The 23,002-nt window shown below is 47.7% G+C and overlaps 1 protein-coding gene across 1 annotated transcript; it reads right to left on the bottom strand.

Annotated features, from left to right (window-relative positions):
* Positions 1-19,695: 19,695 nt before the first annotated feature.
* On the bottom strand, positions 19,696-20,487 carry LOC307051174 (UDP-N-acetylglucosamine transporter TMEM241-like; the record flags this gene model as incomplete). The annotated part of the gene is made up of 1 exon (XM_079701517.1): positions 19,696-20,487. The coding sequence occupies one exon, from the start codon at positions 20,485-20,487 to the stop codon at positions 19,696-19,698; it is 792 nt and encodes a 263-aa protein (XP_079557643.1).
* Positions 20,488-23,002: the final 2,515 nt, after the last annotated feature.

Below are 23,002 nucleotides of genomic sequence, written 5' to 3'. Positions count from 1 at the left end.
TTCTAAGGGTGACAACTGCAGTTACTGAGTGCCTAGTGCATGCCAGCTTTGTGTTCATCTGTACCACGACCTGAAGAGGCCGAGGGCATTTCTGGTTCCCAAGTCCCCAGCTGGGGAAACTGAGGCTGAGAGGTGACTAGTGGACTGGGGACAGGGTCTGGGTCTGACTGAAGAGGCTGGGTTTTGAATTCAGGGGTCTCCCTGGTGACCTAGCAGGGGTTCACTTAGCATCCCTGCCCCTCCCACCCCGCCAAGGGGACCATAGGGTGCCATGGAGGGTGTCAGAGGAGGGACCATAGCCTGTGGGAGCGGGGAGACGGTCTGGATGGACCCACGAGACTAAGGCTGCAGTCCCCCGATTTGGCCACCAGAGGCTGCCCCAGCCAACAAACCAGGTCCCTGTTCTAGCTCCACCCGGAAACCGGCTCCTACTTCCACAATCTGCCCCTACTACGCCTGGACTCTAAATAAACCCTCTGAACTGTAAGCGAGCAGGACACTATGGGGCCTTCATTCCTGAGTTGTTTTTACAGATGTGAAACGCCTCCCTCACCAAATGGAAGATGTTAACTACTTGATGGCCATGAGCATGTAGCCTCCAGGCCTAGTGGTGCCTAAGGATTGATCATGTTAACCCCTGTGACACCACCCTTTTACCTCACCATCAGCCAATCAGAGAATTGTGCATGAGCTGATCACAGACCCTGTGACCAACACCTCCCACCCACCCCGCCACCCCCATACCTGGCCTTTAAAAATGTTTTGCTGAAACCCTCCGGGGAGTTCAGGGTTTTTCTGAACCCCGAGTTCACGAGCCACCCGCCTCCTTGCATGGCCCTGCGATAAACCTTTCTCTGCTCCGAACTCTGACGTTTTGGTTTGTTTGGCCTCACTGTGCGTAGGGCACACGGACTTGTGCTAACAGAACCTCAGTTTCCTCATCTGTAAAGTGCGGCCATAACAGGAGCAGCCTCAGTAGGAGGGGCCAGTGAGGAGTTTTGAGTAAAATGCTTTGGCATCCAGTAGGCACTCAATGGATGTGTGGACGGCTGTGTGGCTCAGGGCAGGAGAGGTGGGTAATGCAGAAACATGACCATGGAGTGAGGAGCACATTTTGAGGAAAGATAATCATGTCCATCTGGAACACGCTGAACCCAGAGGGCCCGGGGGTCGTCTGGGGAGAGGCCTCCAAAGGGAGTTGGACCCTGGAGTGAGGTTCAAGGAAACTCAGGCCACACTGATCTCCTCTCCATGTGGCCTGGGGAGCCAGAGCTTCCTGATGGAAATTGGCTTGATTACAGGCTTCCAGTTGCCGGCTGTGACCTCTGGAAGGCAGCTGCGTGCTTTTCCTGTGGCTTCTTCAGCCGCAGCCTGACCACAGCCCAGATTCTGTTGCGTCAGCCATTTGCCGTGTTTGCAGTCAGCTGGGTCAGATGGTGCATGGGGCCAAGGCCAGGGGCCCAGGTCCCCAGATGGACATCCCTCTGCCTAGAAGACCCCCATTAAAACCACTCAGCAGCCAAACTGACAAGGGATCAGTGATGATCTTGCTGAGGAGGCCCAGGAGGAGCTTGTGTGTCCCATGAGTAGGGTCCTCCCTTCCAGGCCAGGACTCCAAGTGCAAAGACACGACCCTTGGCAAAGCTGACTTATTGGAGCCTCACTGTGCTGGCCTTTAGACTTTAGGGTCAGCTTGGGACCACGATTTCAGGTAGAGGCCAAGATAGTGTGTGAGCAGCCCTGCCTCCCTATGGGACCCTAGGCAAGAGATTTCCTCATAGCCTCAGTTTCCATAGCTGTAAAATGGGGGTGATCATAATAGAACTTTTGGGTGCCCTCCCCCTTACATTCTGCAACCAAAGCAAGTGCCTTATTCACCTCACTCTAGTCCCAGTGCTGCAAACAGAAAGTCTGTGGGTTTTCCCTCTAAAATTCCCAATGGAAATAGTTATGCCACCGTTCTGCTGATTTTAGCTTTGCTATTTTTTAAAGAATCATTTTATTTTGGTTTGCAGAAATATAGCGAAGATAGTACAAAAACATTCCATAGACCCCACACCCCATTTTCCCTACTTTGACCCTCTTACATCTGTATGGTACATTTGTTACAATTAATGAACAAATTCTGATTGATAACATTATTATTAGCTGAAGTCCATGCATTATTCAGATCTCCTCAGTTTGTCCCTAATGTCCTTTTTCTGCCCCAGGATCCTCACGGGACATTTATGTCTCTGGGCTGAGACAGTTTTTCAGACTTTCTTGGTTTTGATGAACTTGACAGTTTGGAGTCAGGTGTTCTGTAGGAGGGCCCTCGGTTGGGATTTGTCTGGTGTTTTTCTCATGGTTGGACTGGGCTTTGGAGAGAAGAACCACAGAGGGGAAGTGCCTTTCTCATTACACATGTGTCCAGGGCACGCTCCCTCAGTGTGACTTATTCCTGTGATCTTGACCTTGATCACCTGGCGGAAGTGGTGTCCATCAGGTGTCTCGACCATAAAGTTACCTTCTTCCTCCCTCTCTGCGCTGTGCCCTTTGGAAGGAAGTCACTGTTTACAGCCCACACCTAAGGGATGGGGAGTCGTGCTCCACCTCCTTGAGGGCAGAACATTTGTGTAAATTGTTTGGGATTCTTCTGCCTGGGAGATTTGTCTCTTCTCCCTCATTTATTTATTTATTCAATCATTTATTTATATCTGTGTGGACTCGTGGATATTGATTTTACACTTGACATTATTTATTTTGTCACTCAAATTGTTCCAACTTTGGCTCTTTGTTACTTTCGACAAACTTAGTTCCACCAAAACATACTGGAACATTCCTTGTAGGCAAGTAGAAACCACATGCTCATAAGGGGTTCAGTTAAGAGAAGGCCACTATCATTCTCTGGGGCAGGCAGGGCAGAGACACTATTTTAGGAGAAGGGAGCACACACAAGGGAGATTTTTCTTTCCTTTTCTTTTTCATTTTTTGGCTGTGCCTCATGGCCTGTGGGATATTAGTTCCCAGACCAGGGATTGAACCCAGGCCCTCAGCAGTGAAAGTGCAGAGTCCTAACCACTGGACTGCCAGGGAATTCCCATAGATTTTTCTTTTTGTGGTTAATTATAAGAGAATAATGTAAGACATTAAAGAAACACATTTCGTAAAGGACAAAAAGCTCATCCATAATCCTTCCTTCACTTAACTGCTTTATTTCTGTTCATAAAACTACACATGTATTTCATTGCATTGACAGAACACCTTACTTTGGGACATTGAGGTGTTTTCAGTTATATATATATATGGCCATGTGTGGGCGACAGAGGACATCGCCATGCTTATAGGAAGGCGCTGGCCCAGGGACGATTCCGCCCGCAGGGGACATTTGGCAATGGCTGGAGACAGTTTCGGTTGTCACAACTGGGGGAGGAAATGCACTGGCATCTAGTGAGTGGGAACCAGGGCTGATGCTCAACATCCTATATAATACATAGGACGGTGACCCCACCACTACAGAGGATGCTGGGTCTCAACAGTGCCGAGGGTGAGATGCATTGCCCTGAAGGGTCTTAGGTGCAGCTTAGGAATCAGACTCGACCTCAAATTCCATCTTGGCTCTGGACCAGCTACTTCACCTTGCTGAGATTGTGCTTTCTTTTTTCTTTTCTTTTCTTTTTTAAAAAATATATGGTTATATAGAATTAGCTTTTTAAAAAAAATTATTTATTTATTTGGATGTGTTGGGGCTTCATTGTTGTGTGCAGACTTTCTCTAGTTGCGTCCAGTGGGGACTACTCTTCCTTATGGTGGGCGGGCTTCTAATTGCCGTGACTTCTGTTGCCAAGCACGGGCTCTAGGCACACAGGCTTCAGTAGTTGTGGCACTCGGGCTCAGTAGTTGTGGCACACGGGCTTAGTTGCTCCATGGCGTGTGGGATCTTCCAGGACCAGGGATCGAACCCGTGTCCCCTGCACTGGCAGGCAGATTCTTAACCACTGCACCACCGGAGAAGTCCCAGATTATGCTTTCTTATCGAATGGGTGTGAAATCGGCTCCTTCCCAAGTTGTTATGATGATGAAATAAATCAATATATCAAAAGTGTTTAGCTCAATACCTGGTGCCTTCTCATGCCCCTGTGAGAGTTCATCCCTGTCACCATTTGATAAGTTTGGATTCAATTGAATTTTTTCCTTAGATTGAGTTCCCATAAATGGGGTTACTGGGTCCCAGGGGAGGCATGTCTCCCTGGCTCTTGCTTTCCCTAAAGAGGAATCCAGAATTTAATCTATTGCCTGCACCTGAGTGGATTCTTGTCTCTCTGAGTATGTCACAGTCATTCTTGTTTTCCTTCCAGCTCCTTCCATGGTCCCTGTTCCATCAGCTCCTCCCTCTCCTGTAAGACACACAAGCTCCAGAGTGTCCTCCACCCACATTGGACATTTCCCTGGGTCCACAGTTCAATCAGCACCCCTTTCTCAGTCCCAGGGCTGAGTGTGGGCATTCAAACCATGTTCCTTGTTGCAAGAAGTCACCAAAAGGATGTGACCTCTGGTTGAACTGGGAGCTGGACAGGGGCAATTGGAGGCTCCATATCTCTTCCTTTATCCTTGGAATGTGTATTCTGCCCACTTTTCTCATTTCAAGTCACTTCAAGACACAACCTTGAGAAAGTAATGCACTTTTGAGACCATCTAGATGATATATCTGACTGTACTCCCATTAAGGCCTCTGTATAAACTTGTAAGATTCTGGTGGGTGGGTGCAGATATCTACTCATCGTGCAGCCACACAAGACAAGCCTCATAAGTAAGTTCCCTTGCTTATTAAACCTGCCACCTACCCGTCTGGAGTGGTCTGCCTCTTTCTTCCATCTCTCCTTACCCTCTGTCTATACGGGCCAGTTTCAGATTTCACTCAAGGAATTCCAGAGGTTGGGAACCAACAATTGGTGAGCCAGCCAGGAGACTGAAAAAATGGGCCTTGGGGAAGAGGCATTGCAGGGGAAATTACAGGTTGGTCATCAACCTCTTTGTGGGGAAGAGTGGCCTGTATGTAGATGCTCATGGAGCTCTGCATAAGTTCAGGGATGTCCTGAAAACACCAACTGGTCTGATGTTCTGTTTGAGGAACTGTGCAGAGTGCACTTCAGGAAAGAAGGGAGATTAATGGATGCCACAGGGGGCTGTCCACTGATGCCCAACTAGAGGCTGAAGTTTGAGTTAGAAGTTGAGGGAAGAGCTGAGGTTAGAGAAGGATGTGAGGTTGTTCACTACTCTCCTAACTTTGGGGCTGATGGACAACGTGAGAGAGCAGGATGTTAAGTTGGAGAACTGAGTGTGCTGTTTTGCAAAGCTAGGAGGGTGCAAGCTGTCTCAGATTAAGTTCGGGACACTTGTGACAAAGCCACTAAGAGGTAGGACCCCTGGGAAAGTGAGGAGAGTGAAGGGGAAGATGTTGTGGTGATTGACGGTGAAACAGACAAAGCACTCTGTGCTGTCGGACCCCTGAGACAAAGGAAAGCAGAAGCACAGCAATGACAAACTCAGCCAGTGGGGCAGCCCCCAGTTCAGGAAACATTCATGATGAGAGAGTATATGCCTGCTGAGCTTATTGATATAGCATCTGGGAAAATTAATAAACATTTAATTTAAAATGGAGTGGGAGGGCCTCCCTGGTGGCGCAGTGGTTGAGAGTCCGCCTGCCGATGCAGGGGATGCGGGTTCGTGCCCCGGTCTGGGAGGATCCCACGTGCCGCGGAGCGGCTGGGCCCGTGAGCCATGGCTGCTGGGCCTGCGCGTCCGGAGCCTGTGCTCCGCAACGGGAGAGGCCACGGCGGTGAGAGGCCCGCGTACCACAAAAAAAAAAAAAAAAAAAAAAAAAAAAAAAAGAAGGAATAAAATGGAGTGGGGAGGCCTGAAAGACGAGCTCTCATACCTCACCCCTCAGTGTCGATTCTGCAACAAAAAGAGATGGTACCTTTGCATCTCCAACAGGAAGAAGATTACTACTTTGCTACCCAGCAGGAAGGAAGGGAGGATTTCTCCTTGCCTGGCAACGGCCCAACCAATGAGAGACTGTCACAACTCAGCCAAAGAAAAGCCACTACACTTCAAACTCCCAGTTTCCTCCAATGGATTCTTTGCTTATAACAGCCCTTCCCAACTCCACCCCTTCTCGATAAAAAAACGTTTCTCTCCTATGTCTCCAGACTTGCCTGTGGTTTTCCATAGACTGCATGTCCCAAATTGCAATTCTTTGCTGTTCCCAAATAAACCCATTTTGTTGGTAAAATAACTCGCTGTTTTATTGTTTTAGGTCAATATTACTTGGTATCTGAGAAGTGGGGTTCAGAGAAGACCCCCAGTGACTCTGAGGCTGGTGAGCAAACAGGTGTTGGTACCCACAGAGCCCACTGAACTCCCTGCTTCCTTGCCAACTCTTGAGTTTGAGGGTAAACTTTTCTCCTGGATTCAAGCTCTGCTCTTTTTGCGTTTTGAAAGTCTCCAGGCTTTATTTGGGAATCTGCTTATTGTATTTATTTATTTATTTATTTTTGAAGCCTTCATCCTTTCTGTTAAATGCTTTGTCCTTTCTGTGAGTACTCGTTTGGCACTTTGGCCTGACTTTTGAAATCAGGCTGTTTCTCCTGGAACTGTGCTAGTCCTCAGTCTAATTCCTTTTGGAACCTGGCTGTTCCTATTGCAACTGTGCTGTTTACTCCCCACGCGGGGGTCAAGCTGGTTCTTTTTTTTTTTTTTTTTTTGCGGTACGCTGGCCTCTCACTGTTGTGGCCTCTCCCGTTGCGGAGCACAGGCTCCGGACGCGCAGGCTCAGCGGCCATGGCTCACGGGCCCAGCCTCTCCACGGCATGTGGGATCTTCCCGGACCAGGGCATGAACCCATGTCCCCTGCATCGGCAGGCAGACTCTCAATCACTGCGCCACCAGGGAAGCCCGCAAGCTGGTTCTTTAAATGGGGTGAAGGTGAGGGCGGATCGGTGGGTTGAGCAGAGGCATACTTAAGTGGTCTGCGTACCACCTTGGCGGTGCTGTGCGCGGGAATCATGTACAGTACCCTGCTTTCACTGGCACCACAGGAATGGCAGTTGGTTTGTGGCCTTTCTGTATCTTATTGTTCATAACTGCCCCTACTGAGCATGCGTGTAGTTATTTTCAGTCCCTTATATTATAGTTTCTTTGTATTCTGTTGCTAGAGGAGACATTTGTCCAGGTGCAAGCCCTCCAGTAAAGGGTCCCAGGTCCCAGCCTGTCTCAAAACTTACCAACCTGGTTTTCCAGATCTATATCAGTTAGTCCACATGCTTGTTGGTGAGGGTCAAGACAAATATCGGATGAAACTAGACAAATGGGAACATCCTCTGAAAGAGATTTAGAAAAATAAACCCCTACCTTTTGGCAAGAAGCTAGAACATTTGCTGGACACCTCCACTGATCAGTTACAGGAGCTTTTCCTACACCTATTGACTGGAACAAAATTTAGGCTTGCACACAAAAATCTGATGAACCTGTTCATGAGTATTATAATCAACTTCAGATTGTTTTCCAAGAAAATTCTGGTCTTCCTTCAGATGCTGAATCCACTTGGGTAGCTTTTAACTCTATGTTTATTAGTGTGCTGAACTGGGATCTTTCTCTTTTAGTTAAAAGGACCAGGGTCGGGGCTTCCCTGGTGGCGCAGTGGTTGGGAGTCTGCCTGCTGATGCAGGGGACACGGGTTCGTGCCCTGGTCCGGGAGGATCCCACATGCCGTGGAGCGGCTGGGCCCGTGAGCCATGGCCGCTGAGCCTGCGCATCCGGAGCCTGTGCTCCGCAACGGGAGAGGCCACAACAGTGAGAGGCCCGCGTATCACAAAAAAAAAAAAAAAAAAAAAGGACCAGGGTCGAGGGGGAAACTATGTCCACTCCAGATTTAGTTAATTTGGTACATCAGCTCACTCACACCCTAGATGAGTCACCTAAAAGAAAGACCTCCAAAATTCTTAGTTTTCAACTCTGAAAAATGAAGTTCTCTAAATGAAACCAAAACTCTCTAGTTTCTGCTGTTATTGCAAAAAGCCAGGACATTGGAAATGAGATTGTTACAAATTTAGGCTTTCAGACATCTTCAGTTTTCTAACCAGCCTTTCTAATTCCCAATGCTGAGGCTCCAAGGAATTGCATCGGCTCTTCCCAATACTCTGTCTTAATTTGCTCAGAGAAACAACTCTCCAGACTGGGAATGAACCTCTCTCTGTCCTCATTGACACTGGAGCCACACTCTGGGTGTCCAATCCCACTGCTTTAGAGCAGCCCCTGCCTTGGAGAACTGAAACAGTTCAAACATCAGGGATCTCTGATGAACCTCAAGAGGTTCCTTTCTCTGAGCCTATTCCCTTTTGTTTAGGTCCCTTGAGGGATACCCACCCTTTTCTCCCTAGTTCCTCTGCCCGTATTTATTAGGCTGAAACTTCTTAGAAATGTATCATGCCAGAATTTCTTTCTCCCAAAATGGGGAAATAATACTTGAATTTGACAGTAGCAATCAAAATAACCAATCAGGTGAATTAAATAACCCTTCAACGTCTTTTATTTGCCCCATCTCTGATGATACTGGAGTTGATTCTGGAAACCCTGATCATTTGTCCTTATTGATTCAGCCACCACCCCCCTTATGGGCAAAATCTCCAACTGGTGTTTGCAAAGTCCACAGTGCATCTCCCATTGATATTCAAGTAGATCTCTCAAAACCTCTCTCCAGAATTAATCAATACTTTATAAGTAAAGATGCGCTTCAAGTTATAAAGCTCATAACAGAAGATTACAAGGATCAGCACCTCATTCTTCCTTACACTAGTCCTTGTAACACTCTTATTTTACCTGTGAGAAAACTCAAGGGCTGAGGATGGAGGTTTGTCAAGGAGCTCCGAGCAATAGACAACATTGTTATCCCTTGTCACCCTGTTGTTTCTAACCTATCCACACTACTAACATTCGTTCCCACTGAAAGCAAAAGTTTCACCATAATTGATCTATGCAGTGCATTCTTCAATATTCCAGTTGATAAGGCTAGCCAATATCTTTTTGCCTTCACCTGGGAAGGACAACAATACACCTCAACAGTAGTGCCCCAGGGTTTCACAGAGAGTCCCTCTTAACTTCTCACAGATATTTATTTATTTATTTATTTATTTGCCACACTGCACGGCATGTGGGATCATAGTTCCCAGAACAGGGATTGAACCCTTGCCCCCTGCAGTGGAAGCATGGAGTCCTAACCACTGGACGACGAGGGAAGTCCCTTAACTTTTCACAAAATCTTGAAAGCTGATTTGGATAATGCAAAACTTTCTTCAGACTCTACTTTGTTGCAATATATAGATGATTTGCTCCTATGCTTCTTTTCTCAATCCTTTTCATGGGAAGATAGCATCCACCTGTTAAAACTTTTGGTCTTGGGAATTCCCTGGTGATCCAGTGTTTAGGACCCGGCAGTGGCCCAGGTTCAATCTCTGGCCAGGGAAATAAGATCCTGCGGCCAAAAAAACAAAACAAAACAAAACAAAAAAAACAAAAAACCAAGAAAGAAAGAAAGAGAAAAAAACCACAAAACAACAACTTTTGGTCTTATAAATTCTCCAAAGAAAAATTGCATTTCGCTCAAATTTAAGGTTTGATATTTAGGGCACCTGATCTTGGAACAAGGACTACATTTGGATCCAGGTAGGCTTCACAGCATCCTGAACTTCCCAAAACCGAAAACTAAGCAGCAATTATGAGGTTTTCTTGGGCTAGCTGGCTACTGTTGAAATTGGATTCCAAATTTCTTTCTTATGGTCCAGCCCTTATATGCTTTAAAAACATATAAACAGCAAACTTGACCCCGTTATTTGGGGAGGTCAGGATGACGTAGCTTTTGGAGCCTTAAAGAAAAGTTTAATGAGACCACCTGCCCTTGGACATCCTAATTATCAGCTTCCCTTTTTCCTTTTTGTATTTGAGAAGGAAGGGAATGCTCTTGGAGGACTCATCCAAAAACATGGGGACCGTCACTGACCCATAGGGTATTATAGCAAATATCTGGACCCTGTGTGCCACAGAATACTCACCGCCTTTGCCTTAGAACCATTCCTCCTACTGGCCTTCTGGTTAAGGCCACCAAAGAAATAATTATGGAATCTCCCTTAACCATCTTTGCACCCCATGCAGTAGACCCCCTCCTGAATTCCCAGCACACTCAACACTTTTCAATTGCTTACATCCTATGAAATCCTTTTGCTAACTGCTGTTCACGTAACTCACCTTGTTGTAACCTCAACCCTGCTATTTCTCTCCTCTCCTTCACTGACGCATCCCCTCATGACTATTTAACACTGACAGATCACCCTTTGACTTTCTGTAATAATTTACAGGAAACTCCTCTAACCAGTGTAGATAGTTCATGGTTTACTGATGGTTCCTAATTAAAGGATGACAATGGTAAACATCGTGCTGGGTACGTTATTACACCTCTTAAAATTGTTGAGGCAGCACCTTTATCTTTGGCTACTTTGACCTGACAAGCTGAATTATACACTCTCACTCAGACTTGTACTTAGGCAAAAGCAAAACTGTAAACATTTACACCAATATCCAGTATGCCTTTGGGGTAGCCCATGACTTTGGGATATTATAGAAACAGCAAGGTTTCCTTACCTCTAATGGGGAAAATATTAAAAATGGCTCTTATACCCAAAATCTATTAGATGCCATGCTCTTGCCAGCTGCTTTAACTACTATTAAGATCCCTGGGCATTCCAAGCTTGACTCCCTAGAGGCTAAAGGAAATCAACTCACTGATATTTCTGCCAAAAACTGCTCTCAAAGGAACCAATGGCCAGGGGCTTCCCTGGTGGCACAGTGGTTGAGAGTACACTTGCTGATGCAGGGGACACGGGTTCGTGCCCCGGTCCGGGAAGATCCCACGTGCCGCGGAGCGGCTGGGCCCGTGAGCCATGGCCACTGAGCCTGTGCGTCCGGAGCCTGTGCTCCGCAACGGGAGAGGCCACAACAGTGAGAGGCCCGCGTACCGCAAAAAAAAAAAAAAAAAAAGGAACCAATGGCCAAACTTCTGTCATGTTCCAAAGGGATGCTCCCTAAGATGATGGTCTAGAAAAATTGACAAGAAATGCCCAACCATTGGCCCCAGAAAAGGAAAAGCAATATTGAAAATCTAGTAACCGTTCATTTGATAAAAAGAGAGAACTCTCGTTTGGGTTAAATAACAAATCCTGACTGGACTTGTACATCATCTGGTGACCTGAAGGTAAAGATATCCCAGAATTGAGGCAGAGACATCTGGTGAGAAAGCTTTCCCAAGATATTCAGACTCAAAGGTTTAGAATTCACAGAAGCCTCTCTCTTTCATCTGGACTATTAACTGACTCTGGATTCTTATCCAAATCCTTGGTCTCTGAATTTGCAACCTACAGGCTGTATTATTGATAAGACATTTAATTCCAAATAGTTCTTTTGAGATAACAATATTGTTTTGTTTGTTTGTTTGTTTGCTGTATGCGGGCCTCTCACTGTTATGGCCTCTCCTGTTGCGGAGCACAGGCTCCGGACGCGCAGGCTCAGCGGCCATGGCTCACGGGCCCAGCCGTTCCGCGGCATGTGGGTTCTTCCCGGACCGGGACACGAACCCGCGCCCCCTGCATCAGCAGGCGGACTCTCAACCACTGCGCCACCAGGGAAGCCCCAACAATATTGTTTTTTAAAAACAAGTCTTTGAAGTTTTGCTATTTTTGTGAAAAGTCCATCAGTTATTGCTTCATGTTTAATCCTGCACTGTCTTCCCAAACCAGGTGTTTAATTTTCAGTTTTGAGCGTCCTCTTGCTGTTCTCACTACTCTAAGATACAGACTTTAGGTGGGAAATGCCTGAGAGGTCTCCCTGCTACTACCACTTGTTACTCGAATGTGACCTCAATAGGTTTCCAATCTGTGCACTTTTCCCTCCAGCTTGGGTCATGACACCCAGGAAAGTTTTCCTGGCATCAAGGGACAAAAGGTCACTGAATCTGGAAAAAATAAAAGCCTGACTCTTGATCAACAATGTTTTCAGAGAAAGATTTTGATCAGAGGGGAAAATGTGAAAATTAATAAACAAAAACCTCACTTAAAGTGGAGTCAAGAGGCCAGAATGGGGAGCTTTCCCGAGCTACCACTCCTTGCCAGTTGCAGATCCAACAGGAAGAGATGGTATCTTTGCATTTCCGACAGGAAGAAGGTTACTACTTTGCTACCCAGCAGGAGGAAGAAAGAATTTCTCCTCACCCGGCAATTGTCCAGCCGATGAGAGACTGTCAAAACTCAGCCAATGAAAAGCCACTACACTTCAGACTCCCAGTTTCCTCCGACAACGGACTCTTTTGTTTATAGCAGCCCTTCCCAACTCCGTCTTCTATAAAAGAACATTCTTCTCTGTTTGCCAGACTTACCCGTGGTTCACCATAGATTGCATGTCTCAAACTGCAATTCTTTGCTGTTGTCAAATAAACACATTTTGTTGGTAAAATAATTGGCTGTTTTATTGTTTTAGGTCAACACAGCCAAGTTCCAGCAAAAGGCCAAGGAAAGTATCCAGACGTGGTTAGTGTGGCTTTGGGATACATGGGGTCGTGGCATTTTTCTGACTGGCCAGGAGGCAGAGAAAATGTGCAATATTACCACACACCCTGCCCTCTAGCAGCACCTGCATGTACTTGGGGGTTCAAATTACTCACTCCCTTATAGATTGGGTTATTCCAGCCTGCAGGGCCCAGTGAGGGAGATGTCCCTGGGCATGTGGGACCCTGAAAATCTATAGAGAAGGTAGAACAAGTTCTTAGGGAGCTGGGAATAAGGGAGGCCATCTATGCTCTTGTCTTTGAGGGTCCTAATTGGGCCACATTCACTGCAGAAATGAAAGCCAAGATACTCCAGTCCGTCCCCAGCACCTGGTAGGGACTGGTATGGGATGCTGATATCCATTCTGAGCTAAGTCATGGGAATGGGTACGAGTCCCCGAGACAGAGGGGGAACTAGAGAAGACAAAAAGCTAGCCCAGTTGGCTGTAAAGGGTTCAGTAAAAGTAACCCAGGAGCAAATGTGGTTTAACCTAATTGCTGCCAGGACCTCACCTGAAAAGGAAGACCAGCAACCCAATGCTGTGTTAGTCAACCTGTGGAAAGCCTTAAGACTGGAATAGTGAATTCAGACCTGCCCTGACTATCCCTAGTGCCCTGCTAGCTCTCACAGAAGCCTCAGGGATACAGTCCTATTCGGGATGGGTGCCTCCCATGCCCCAGGTTTAGGATGCAGGGCAAAATCACCTCCAGGTGAAGCCTATTGGGAGCAATTGGAGGCTCCACGTTGAACAGACTATTCCCTAGTCCCCTTGAAATAAATAAAAGGTGATGGCTCTGGTTGACACTGGAGCCAAATGTACTCCACTCCATAGCCACACTCAGAAGTTTTCAGGCCCCCATGGTGCCACTGATGATTATGGAGGGCAATGTCTTTGGTTAGGAAGGTCCCTTTGACATTGTAAATTGGGTGTTCTCCCCACCGAGAATACGAGGTTTTTCTCTCTCCAATACCAGAGAACATATTGGGTATTGATATCCTACAAGTTCAGTCTACAGACATCTACCTGTGAATTCCACATTGAGGTTAGAGTAATCAAACCAATGCTGAGGGGAAATGCCAGCTGGGAACCAGTAAGTCTACCGGCCCCCTTCAAATAGTGGTTACTGTCAAATGATGTAAATGGCCTGGGAGGCATAATGAAATAGGAGAAACTATCCCCAAACTGCACCGAGTGGGTATTGTACACCCTGCCCATAGTGCTTCCAACAGACAGGTATGGCTTGTAAAAAAGCCAGATGGCTCGTGGTGGGTGACCGTGGGCTATCGAGAATTGAACACAGGGGTGTCCCCCATCCATGCTGTTGTGCCCCAAATTGCCACCATCTTAGATGCCTTGGCCATAGTCCTAGGAGTGTACCATGTTGTGCTGGACTTAGCAAATGCTTTTTTTCAATCTACCCCTGGCCACTGAGTCACAAGATCAATTTGCCTCCAAGTGGGAGGGGCAACAATGGACTTTTCAAGCACTTCCCCAAGGCTACCTGCACAGCCCCACCATATGTCATGGGATGGGAGCCCCAGACCTGTCCCTGTTCTCCTTCCCCACATCACTAAAATGATCCCATTACATTGATAATATAATGTTGACATGTAAAGACTTGCCTCTGCTGCAGGACACTCTGCAGATTTTGCTGGAACATCTGTGAGGGAGACGATGATGTGGATGAACCCACAGGAAATTCAAGTCCCAGGCTCCACCATAAACCTTCTGGGAGTCATTTGGTTGGGTGAGAGGTACATTGTCCCAGAAGCCGTGATTGATAAGGGGCAACCCCTAAGAACCTGAAAGAGGTGCAAGCTTTCATAGGGGTTTGGGGGTTTTGGAGGACTTTCATTCCCAACTTGATGCAACGCCTCCATCCTCTTTAGAAAAATTTTATTGAAGTATAGTTGATTTACAAGGTTGTGTTAATTTCTGCTGTATAGCAAAGTGACTCAGTTATACATATATCTATATATTCTTTTTCCTGTTCTTTTCCATTATGGTTCATCACTGGATATTGAATATAGTGCCCTGTACTATACAGTAGGACCTTGTTGTTTCTCCTTCCTATATATAATAGTGTCTCCATCCTTTATACCAGCTTTAAAGTTATGAAAGGGCATGTGGGGATTAGAGCAACCAGCTGCCTTTGAGAAGGCAAAAAATACTAGTGAAGCAGATGAAAGCTCTGGGCATCTCCCAAGCAGGGCTACCATTTGAGTTTGAATTAGATGTATCTGTGACTCCAGAAAGTATGGGTTGAGCACTGTGGCAGAGACAGCAGGAGAGAGGACCCCTAGGACTTTGGTCCCGCTCTGGAAGGGGGCAGAAACCCGATATACCCCCATAAAGCAATAGATTCTAGCAGTCTACATCACCCTCCTGCAAGTAGGACCTCTCGCGAAAACCAGCATATCATGGTAATATCATCCCTTCTTATCAAGGGGTGTACTGACAATATGTTCCATTGACCCACCTCTGCCATGGCTCAGACTCCCACGTTGACTGAGTGACAGCGTTTTGTACAGCAGAAGGGCACCCGGTCGGCCAGCCCACTCTCTCTAGAAATGCGAGTGCTCCCAGGCTTTGTAGAGTATGTAGATCCTCCAAACACCCGCTGCTCCCACCGCCTCTATTCCTGTGTAGCCCCTGCAACCTGTAGAGAGGAAGTCGGGGAAATTCCTGCTGATGCCTGCTTCACCTAAGGGTCTAGTCGGGCAACCGGAGACAGGAATTGTAGTGGCTATTCAGCCCAACACTGACACCATCTGGATAGCAAACGAACTGCAGCAGCCAGTGGGCTGAATTCAGAGCGATTTGGCTGGGGATCACTCAGGAGCCCAGGCTGTTTGCTAACCTTTGCACTGATAGTTGGACTGTTCTGAAGAGGTTAACCCTATGGCTTGGACAATGGGAAGCCAAGGGGTAGATGATCGTGACTAAGCCCTTCTGGGGTGAGGATATGTGGAGACACATTTGGGTTCGCTTCCAACAGCCTGAGGCAGCCCTCACTGTTTTCCATGTCCCTGGTTCTTAGGGTGCTGACGCCCCCTGGCAAATGGGGAGCTGATGCCCTAGCCCAGTATGAGGCCTAGTGGACCCCTCAATAGATACAGCAGATTGGGCGCATAGGAACTGCAGCCACTGCAGTCCCTGACTGGGATGGCATATTGCCAAGGATGCTGGATTGCCCTTGAAATAAAGTGACTTGGTTAATGCCATAACCGCATGTGTGTTCTAAACAACACCCCAGGCAACTGCCAAAGGACTCTGGCGCCATCCACTGGAGTTCCCAACCAGTGAGGGATTGGCAAATTGATTATATTGGCCCCCTCCCTCCAAGTGAGTGTTCTAAATGTCTTGGTTTATGTGGACATGGCATCTAACCTAACCCAAGCTTTCTCCTGTGGCTGCCCAAACCAGGTTGCCACCATTAGGGGATTAGAGAAACAGAGTACAGATACCCTCTTCGAATAGACAGTGACCGGGGGTTACATTTTAAGGGTCATGTTGTGCAATATTAGGCAAAAGCACATGATGTGGAACGGAAGTTCCATTTCCCCTAAAAGCCACAGGCAGCAGGGTTGGTAGGAAAGAAGGATGGAATTTTAAAGCAGCAGAGATTAAATGACTAACAGGTAAAACCACCTTGGCCGATTCGACTCAAGCACTATCCCAGGCTTTAAGACATTTAAATGATTGACCAATAGGGCCTGTTGCCTCATATGCCAGACTGGGGAGCCCTGCCAAGACACCCAACACTGTAAAGTTACGGAAGTGACGGGAGACAGCCAGTGGCCCGACTCTCATCATGATGAATCACTGTGTTGTGCGGCTGAGATCACCAAGCCCCATCACACCTGAGACAGGCGTTATCTACCGGACTTTGCAGTGGGGCTTCCCATAGGGATGGGTGAGTTAGTTCACATCCCCAGGTGAGGAGGAATCCCATTGTCCTGCTACAAGCTGCACCCATGGAAATGCACTGTCCCTGGAATGGAACACGTACCACTGAGAAGGAAGAAAAGTTGGTGGTCCTGGTCTGACATATCCCACCCCCAGTCCACCTCACACCTGACAGCACTGCCTCTGCTGGACAACATATATGCTATGTACAACCAGGTCAAGTTCCTAAAGCTGCAGCCACGTTAACATCTAAGGATCAGGCCACAAGTGTAATTCTTCTAGAAGGGAAGACCTCCCAGTACCAGTTCCTACTAAATAATCTGTTTTTTTTTTTTTTTTTTTTTCGGTACGCGGGCCTCTCACTGCTGTGGCCTCTCCTGTTGTGGAGCACAGGCTCCGGACGCGCAGGCTCAGCGGCCATGGCTCACACGCCCAGCCTCTCTGCGGCATGTGAGATCTTCCCGGACCGGGGCATGAACTCGTGTCCCCTGCATCAGCAGGCGGACTCTCAACCACTGCACCACCAGGGAAGCCCCTAATCTGTCTTTTTGACCTTAGACTTCTGCTGTTCCTATGGTGTTCGATCACAGGATGGGGACATAATGGAAATACCTTCCTACAGTGGGCCCACAAATATGCCCAGCTATCAATCCAGCTGTTGAGTATGTGGGCAGCTGCTCCTCTCTAGTTCATTGGGATCATCATGTTGGGTACCAACACTCCAGTAACGAAATAAGAAGGCACTGAAGTAGTATGTGACATTACAGAAAAAAACAAATTAGGATGAATGCTCTTAATTCATCTGATATTACCAATATTGCCTGGGGCACAAACCATCAGTAACACTGGACATGGGTATTCTTTTTCTGTCAATCAATCAACACAGGCAGCCCACCCAACTGCTGACCAGAAAGGTCCTAAAAGCACCACCATCAGAAGCATGGGTGGCTTCGCTCAGATTTGGAATGGATTCATGTGGCTTACCCCAGGTTAGGGATATTTGAGCACCTAGGCACCCCTATATTGGGAACAGAAAAAACACCTTCAACAGAACCAACCCAGCTGTACCAGGAATATGGGGAGGATACCATTGGAACTGTGCAGGTATTCTGTCATATTAAAGACCAGCAACTGGGGCCTCCCTGGTGGCGCAGTGGTTGAGAGTCCGCCTGCCGATGCAGGGGATACGGGTTCGTGCCCCGGTCTGGGAGGATCCCATATACCGCGGAGCGGCTGGGCCCGTGAGCCATGGCTGCTGAGCCTGTGCATCCGGAGCCTGTGCTCCGCAACGGGAGAGGCCACAACAGTGAGAGGCCCGCGTACCACAAAAAAAAAAAAAAAAAAAAAAAAAAAAAAAAAAAAAGACCAGCAACTGGTCTGGCACTGACTGGTCATGTCATCCACATATTTATTGGGTAATCCTAAACAGGACCCAGTGATGTGTGGGAAAACTCTTTGGCCGTGGCTTCCATCTGGATGGTTGGGCTGCTACACCCTGGGTATGGGGAGAATCCACCCTACAGTAACAAAAGTTGCCAACTTCCCTCCCCTCATCTCCTATCTCTCAGGTGGGCAAGTTCTGTTTTCCACTGGTATGATCATTTGGCCACAGTCTTTATTCCCTCTATTGGCCTGGAGGACGTTATAGCACACATAGAAGCCCTTAGTATACCCAGCAAGCCTTAAATGAGAAGAGCTGTCCTCCAAAACAAGATGGCCTTGGACATCACGACTGCCTTGCAAGGAGGCACCTGGGCCATTATCCAAGCAGAATGTTGTGTGTTCATACCCAATGAGTCTGCTAATGTAGCACCTTTATTAAAGCACATGAGGACACAGTGAATGCCCTGAGTGATCCCCAGCCTCAGGGACTCAATAAATCAGTGGTTCAGATCATGGTGATTTCGAACACACACAACAGTGAGTGGTAGCTGGCAGTGAGTAACAGCTTGAAGTGAGATCTTAGTTCCCTGACCAAGGATTGACCCCTGGTCGTGGTGGTGAGAGTGCCAAGTCCTAACCACTAGACCACGAAGGACTGTGGCTAGAGTCTGGGCCCCAGTCTTTGTCTGCCTTTAAAAGAGAACATTCTGACAAGGAGATGGAAGGTAGAAAGGAAAGTAAAGCATCTATTAGAAAAGCAGAGTACAGACGGACGGGTGAACTCAGCAAGAGAGTCGTGCCTTTGGGAAGTTTCAATCCTTTATAAGGGGGCAGTCTTCTGGGTCTTTGCTTCCCCTCTGGCCAATCATCTTGCTTTGGGCCCATGGCTGATTTGCCTCAGGACCCTCCGTAGGTGCGCACAGCCCTCAGACAAGATGGATTCTAACACAAGGGCCTCTGAGGGGGGCGGGGAATTGACCTGACTTATTACGGTCTGGTGTCCCCTGGCCGTCCGTCTTTAAAAAAATTTAGTTTCTTTATTATTTATTTATTTTGGCCACACTGGGTCTTAGATGCGGCAGGGGGGATATTTGTTTAGGCACACGGGATCTTTAGTTGCGGCATGCGGACTTCTTTGTTGCAGAATGTGGGCTTCTTAGTTGCGGCATGTGAACTCTTAGTTGTAGCATGCATGCGGGATCTAGTTCCCTGACCAGTGATTGAACCCCAGCCCCCTGCATTGGGAGTGTGGAATTTTACCCACTGGACCACCAGGGAGGTCCCTGTCCCCTGCCTTTTGATGTCCCAAGGAGCCTTTTAACACATGTGCAGTGTCTTTCTTGCCCCAAGGATGGGAAATATGTGACCTCTTCATCTACTTTTCTTTAAGATTTATTATTTTTAAATTTATTTCTGGCTGTGTTGGGTCTTAGTTGCAGCATGCAGGATTTATTTATTTATTTATTTATTTATATTTTGGGGGGTTGTGTTGGGTCTTCGTTGCCGCGCACAGGCTTTTGTCTAGTTGCAGCGAGCGGGGGCTACTCTTTGTTGTGGTGCGCAGGCTTCTCATTGTGGTGGCTTGTTGCAGAGCACGGGCTCTAGGCGCGTGGGCTTCAGTAGTTGCGGCATGCGGGCTCAGTAGCTGTGGCTCACGAGCTCTAGAGCGCAGGCTCGGTAGCTGTGGCACACGGGCTTAGTTGCTTCACAGGATGTGGGATTTTTCCCAGACCAGGGCTCGAACCCGAGTCCCCTGCATTGGTAGGCGGATTCTTAACCACTGCGCCACCAGGGAAGCCCCTTAGCAAAGAAAATCCAGGCTGCACACTGCCCTGGGGTCCTAAGACTTTTTAGCTTCACTGTGCTGAACATGAGAAAGAATCCTAAAAATCCACTGGCACAGCAGCTGCCATGGAATCTATAGAAATACAGGAACAGAAAGTCCAGGATGCTGAGGAGATCACCTGTGGGGTGAGATGCAAATGCCAGGAGCACCACACTGAATAGATAGTTTAAGTACTGCTGGTCAATGTCACTTAACGTGTTGGGTTTCTGGGATTTCTGTAGTATCTTATAAGCCCCTGTGCAGAATAAGTGAATTACAGCCCAGAAATAACCATCTGGATCAAACTGGGAGTCGCTGAAGAGCAGGCACCCTGCGGCAGCCAGGAGGACGAGGGCACCACAGATCTTTGCAGGAGGTGTTTTCTCTTTCTGAAAACACTTCTGATGCCCACAGATGATAACTTCGGCTACACTATGCAAAATGAGAAACATAGGAATGGCCAGTCTGGACAGTGCTCTGGAACCAACATAGATGATACCCACAAACAGCACTGAAGCAGGAAGCCATGTCAAAACATCAGATCTTGAACTGCTGTTGATCTCTGCCCAGCCCAGTTTCCATGACACATGAAGCAAAAGTCCACCAATTAATGCCTGCCACCCTTGGAATAATGTAGGGTAGGTAAATTTCAAGACAGACAGGACATACTTGTTCATGAGGTAAGAAGCCAGGTAGCAGGTACAATACGTGAGGCCGACCAGGCACCTCCTCATGCACATCTGTCAATTTGCGCCGCTTCCCCGGGGAACCGGCGGGAGTCCCAGGGCCTCCGAGCAAGCCGGGCCACCCAGTGGCCAACCTCTTGATCTTTTATTTAAACAGGGTATAGCCCCTCTCTATCCCTGCCATAACTGTTATCTTAAAGTGTCCACAGGAGACAAAATCCAGCTATTTACCCTGTTTCTGTTGTTATTTCCATCTCAAAGTGCAAACGGGAGGCCAGTTGTAATTATCTGCCCTGGAGCCCACCTGCCTCTTGCCTCAGGAAATGTAAACAGAAGGCTAGCTGTAAATGTCCAGTCTGGAGCCCATCTATCTCCTGCCTCAGTGGGGCTCTTGGTGGGAAAAATTGTTACTTATTTTGGGCATCCTTATCTTTTTTTTTTGCGGTACGCGGGCCTCTCACTGTTGTGGCCTCTCCCGTTGCAGAGCACAGGCTCCGGACACGCAGGCCCAGCGGCCATGGCTCACGGGCCCAGCCGCTCCGCGGCATGTGGGATCTTCCCGGACCAGGGCACCAACCCGTGTCCCCTGCATCGGCAGGTGGACTCTCAACCACTGCACCACCAGGGAAGCTCTGGGCATCCTTATCTTAATCTGTGTTCCCTCTCGCACATACCTATGTTTTGGCTGTGCTATCTGCCTCCAGAGCATCCACATAGCCACCTAACGAGCCACCTCCAGTGCTAATGAAATCCCTGGCTGACTACTCAGTGCACATTGTGGAAGAGGGGGCCATGTGAAATTGTAAGAGCTGGTCATGAGGGGTGGAGTGTTGGAGTGTAACCAAGAGTGGGGTCTGGCTGCTCACTGCTCAAAAGCCAATAAAGAGACAAGGTTGGTGGAAAGGAAAGTTTGCTTTATTTTGGATGCCAGCAACCAGGGGGCGGGGAGGATGGACTCCTGTCCAAAGGCCAACTCCCTTTCAGGTCCCTGCATGTAGGGGCTACATGCAGAAACTGCACAGTCAGCTCTGACAGTCATCTTGAAATTGGTCATGCGGTGGTCTGACCAGCATCATCTTGATTGTTTTAAGTACAGTTAATCTTCAGTTCCAGGGTTTGTTCCCATTTCTTTGAGGCCAGTTCTTGGAATTGTGTAAATTGGAGCAGCTTAGGTCCTGGCTGCAGTCTGGTCATCATGTAGTTAACTTCTTCCACCTGGTGGGGGGTTTCGGTATCTACAAGACAGCTCACAGGAATATTTTCTATAGCCCTTGAGAAGGAACTAAAAGTCCTTGACTATGCTTAATGACTAAACTATTATTAGTTAGTCTTGCTAGACTGTTTTCCTTTGTTTCTACATTTTCTCATTTCTCTGATTAAATTTATTCTTCGACTAAAGTTTTTCCACAAACAAAAGGCAGGCTGAGGACATGGGGAAGGACTGACTACAGGGTCCTGCTCCGTTTCAGGAGGAGGTCATTGAGAGGACATGGCTACTAGTTGACCCTCGAGGTGGACCTAGGGAACCAGAGGCCCCTCACCCCCTCTCCACCCTTGGAATGTATGTTCTACCCACTGTTCTCACAAAGGGAGCCATTTTCAAGGATGCAGCCTTGAGAGAGTAAAGTGTTGTTGAGACAATCTGAACGGTATATGCGACTGAATCCTGTTGAGACCTTTATATAAACTTTTAAGATTCTGGTAAGCAGTGTTGCTGCAGGAGAGAAAGTGGGGTGGGAGAGGAAGGTCACATCCCAGGTCTTAGGTGAGTCCCTGGGACGGCCACCAAGTGTGGGTTCTTGGCTTTGCACAGGAAAGAATTCAAGAGCGAGCCACAGTAAAGTGAAAGAAGGTTTATTCAGGGAGATACACATGCCATAGACAGAGTGTGGGCCATCTCAGAAGGCAAGAGGCCCCAGGATATGGGGTTGTCAGTTTTTATAGGGGTGGGTAATTTCATAGGCTAATGAGTGCAAAGATTATTCCAACTATTTTGGGGAAGGGGAGGGGATTTCCAGGAATTGGGCCACCGTCAACTTTTTGGCCTTTTACGGTCGGCCTCAGAACTGTCAGGGCGCCTGTGGGTGTGACATTTAGCTTACTGATGTATTACAATTAGTGTATACTGAGGCTCAAGGTCTAGTGGAAGTTGACTCCTCCGCCATCTTGGACCTAGTTGGTTCTGAGGTAGGAGATAGATGGGCCCCTGGGCTGGCAGCTGGTGTTTGTCAAGTGGAGTAAAATTGAAGCTTTGTTCTCACCCAGACACTCCAAGGACAAAGCTGGTGGCAGAAGCTGAGCTCTGCTGAAGTAAAGAGATGAGATATGATGACAACTCCTGAGGTTAAGGAAAACTTCCCTGTCTGCACATGCTCAGGAAGGCTCCTTGGGGGTCAAAAAGGGAGGGGGCACCACCCCATAAGTGTGGACATGCACCCACAGGCCTTTGCGGTGGGATCCATCTTAACAAAAAGTTGTGCACGCATGTTGGGGAGTGACCTAGAACAGGTCAGATGTGGGAAAAGAAATGAGATAATTGGCCAAAGATAAACAAAGACCCAGAAGGATT

This window comes from Hyperoodon ampullatus (assembly GCF_949752795.1).
Source record: "Hyperoodon ampullatus genome assembly, chromosome: 4".
NCBI lineage: Eukaryota > Metazoa > Chordata > Mammalia > Artiodactyla > Ziphiidae > Hyperoodon > Hyperoodon ampullatus.
Note: the sequence above shows the minus strand (reverse complement) of the source record. Positions and strands in the feature narration are given on the sequence as shown.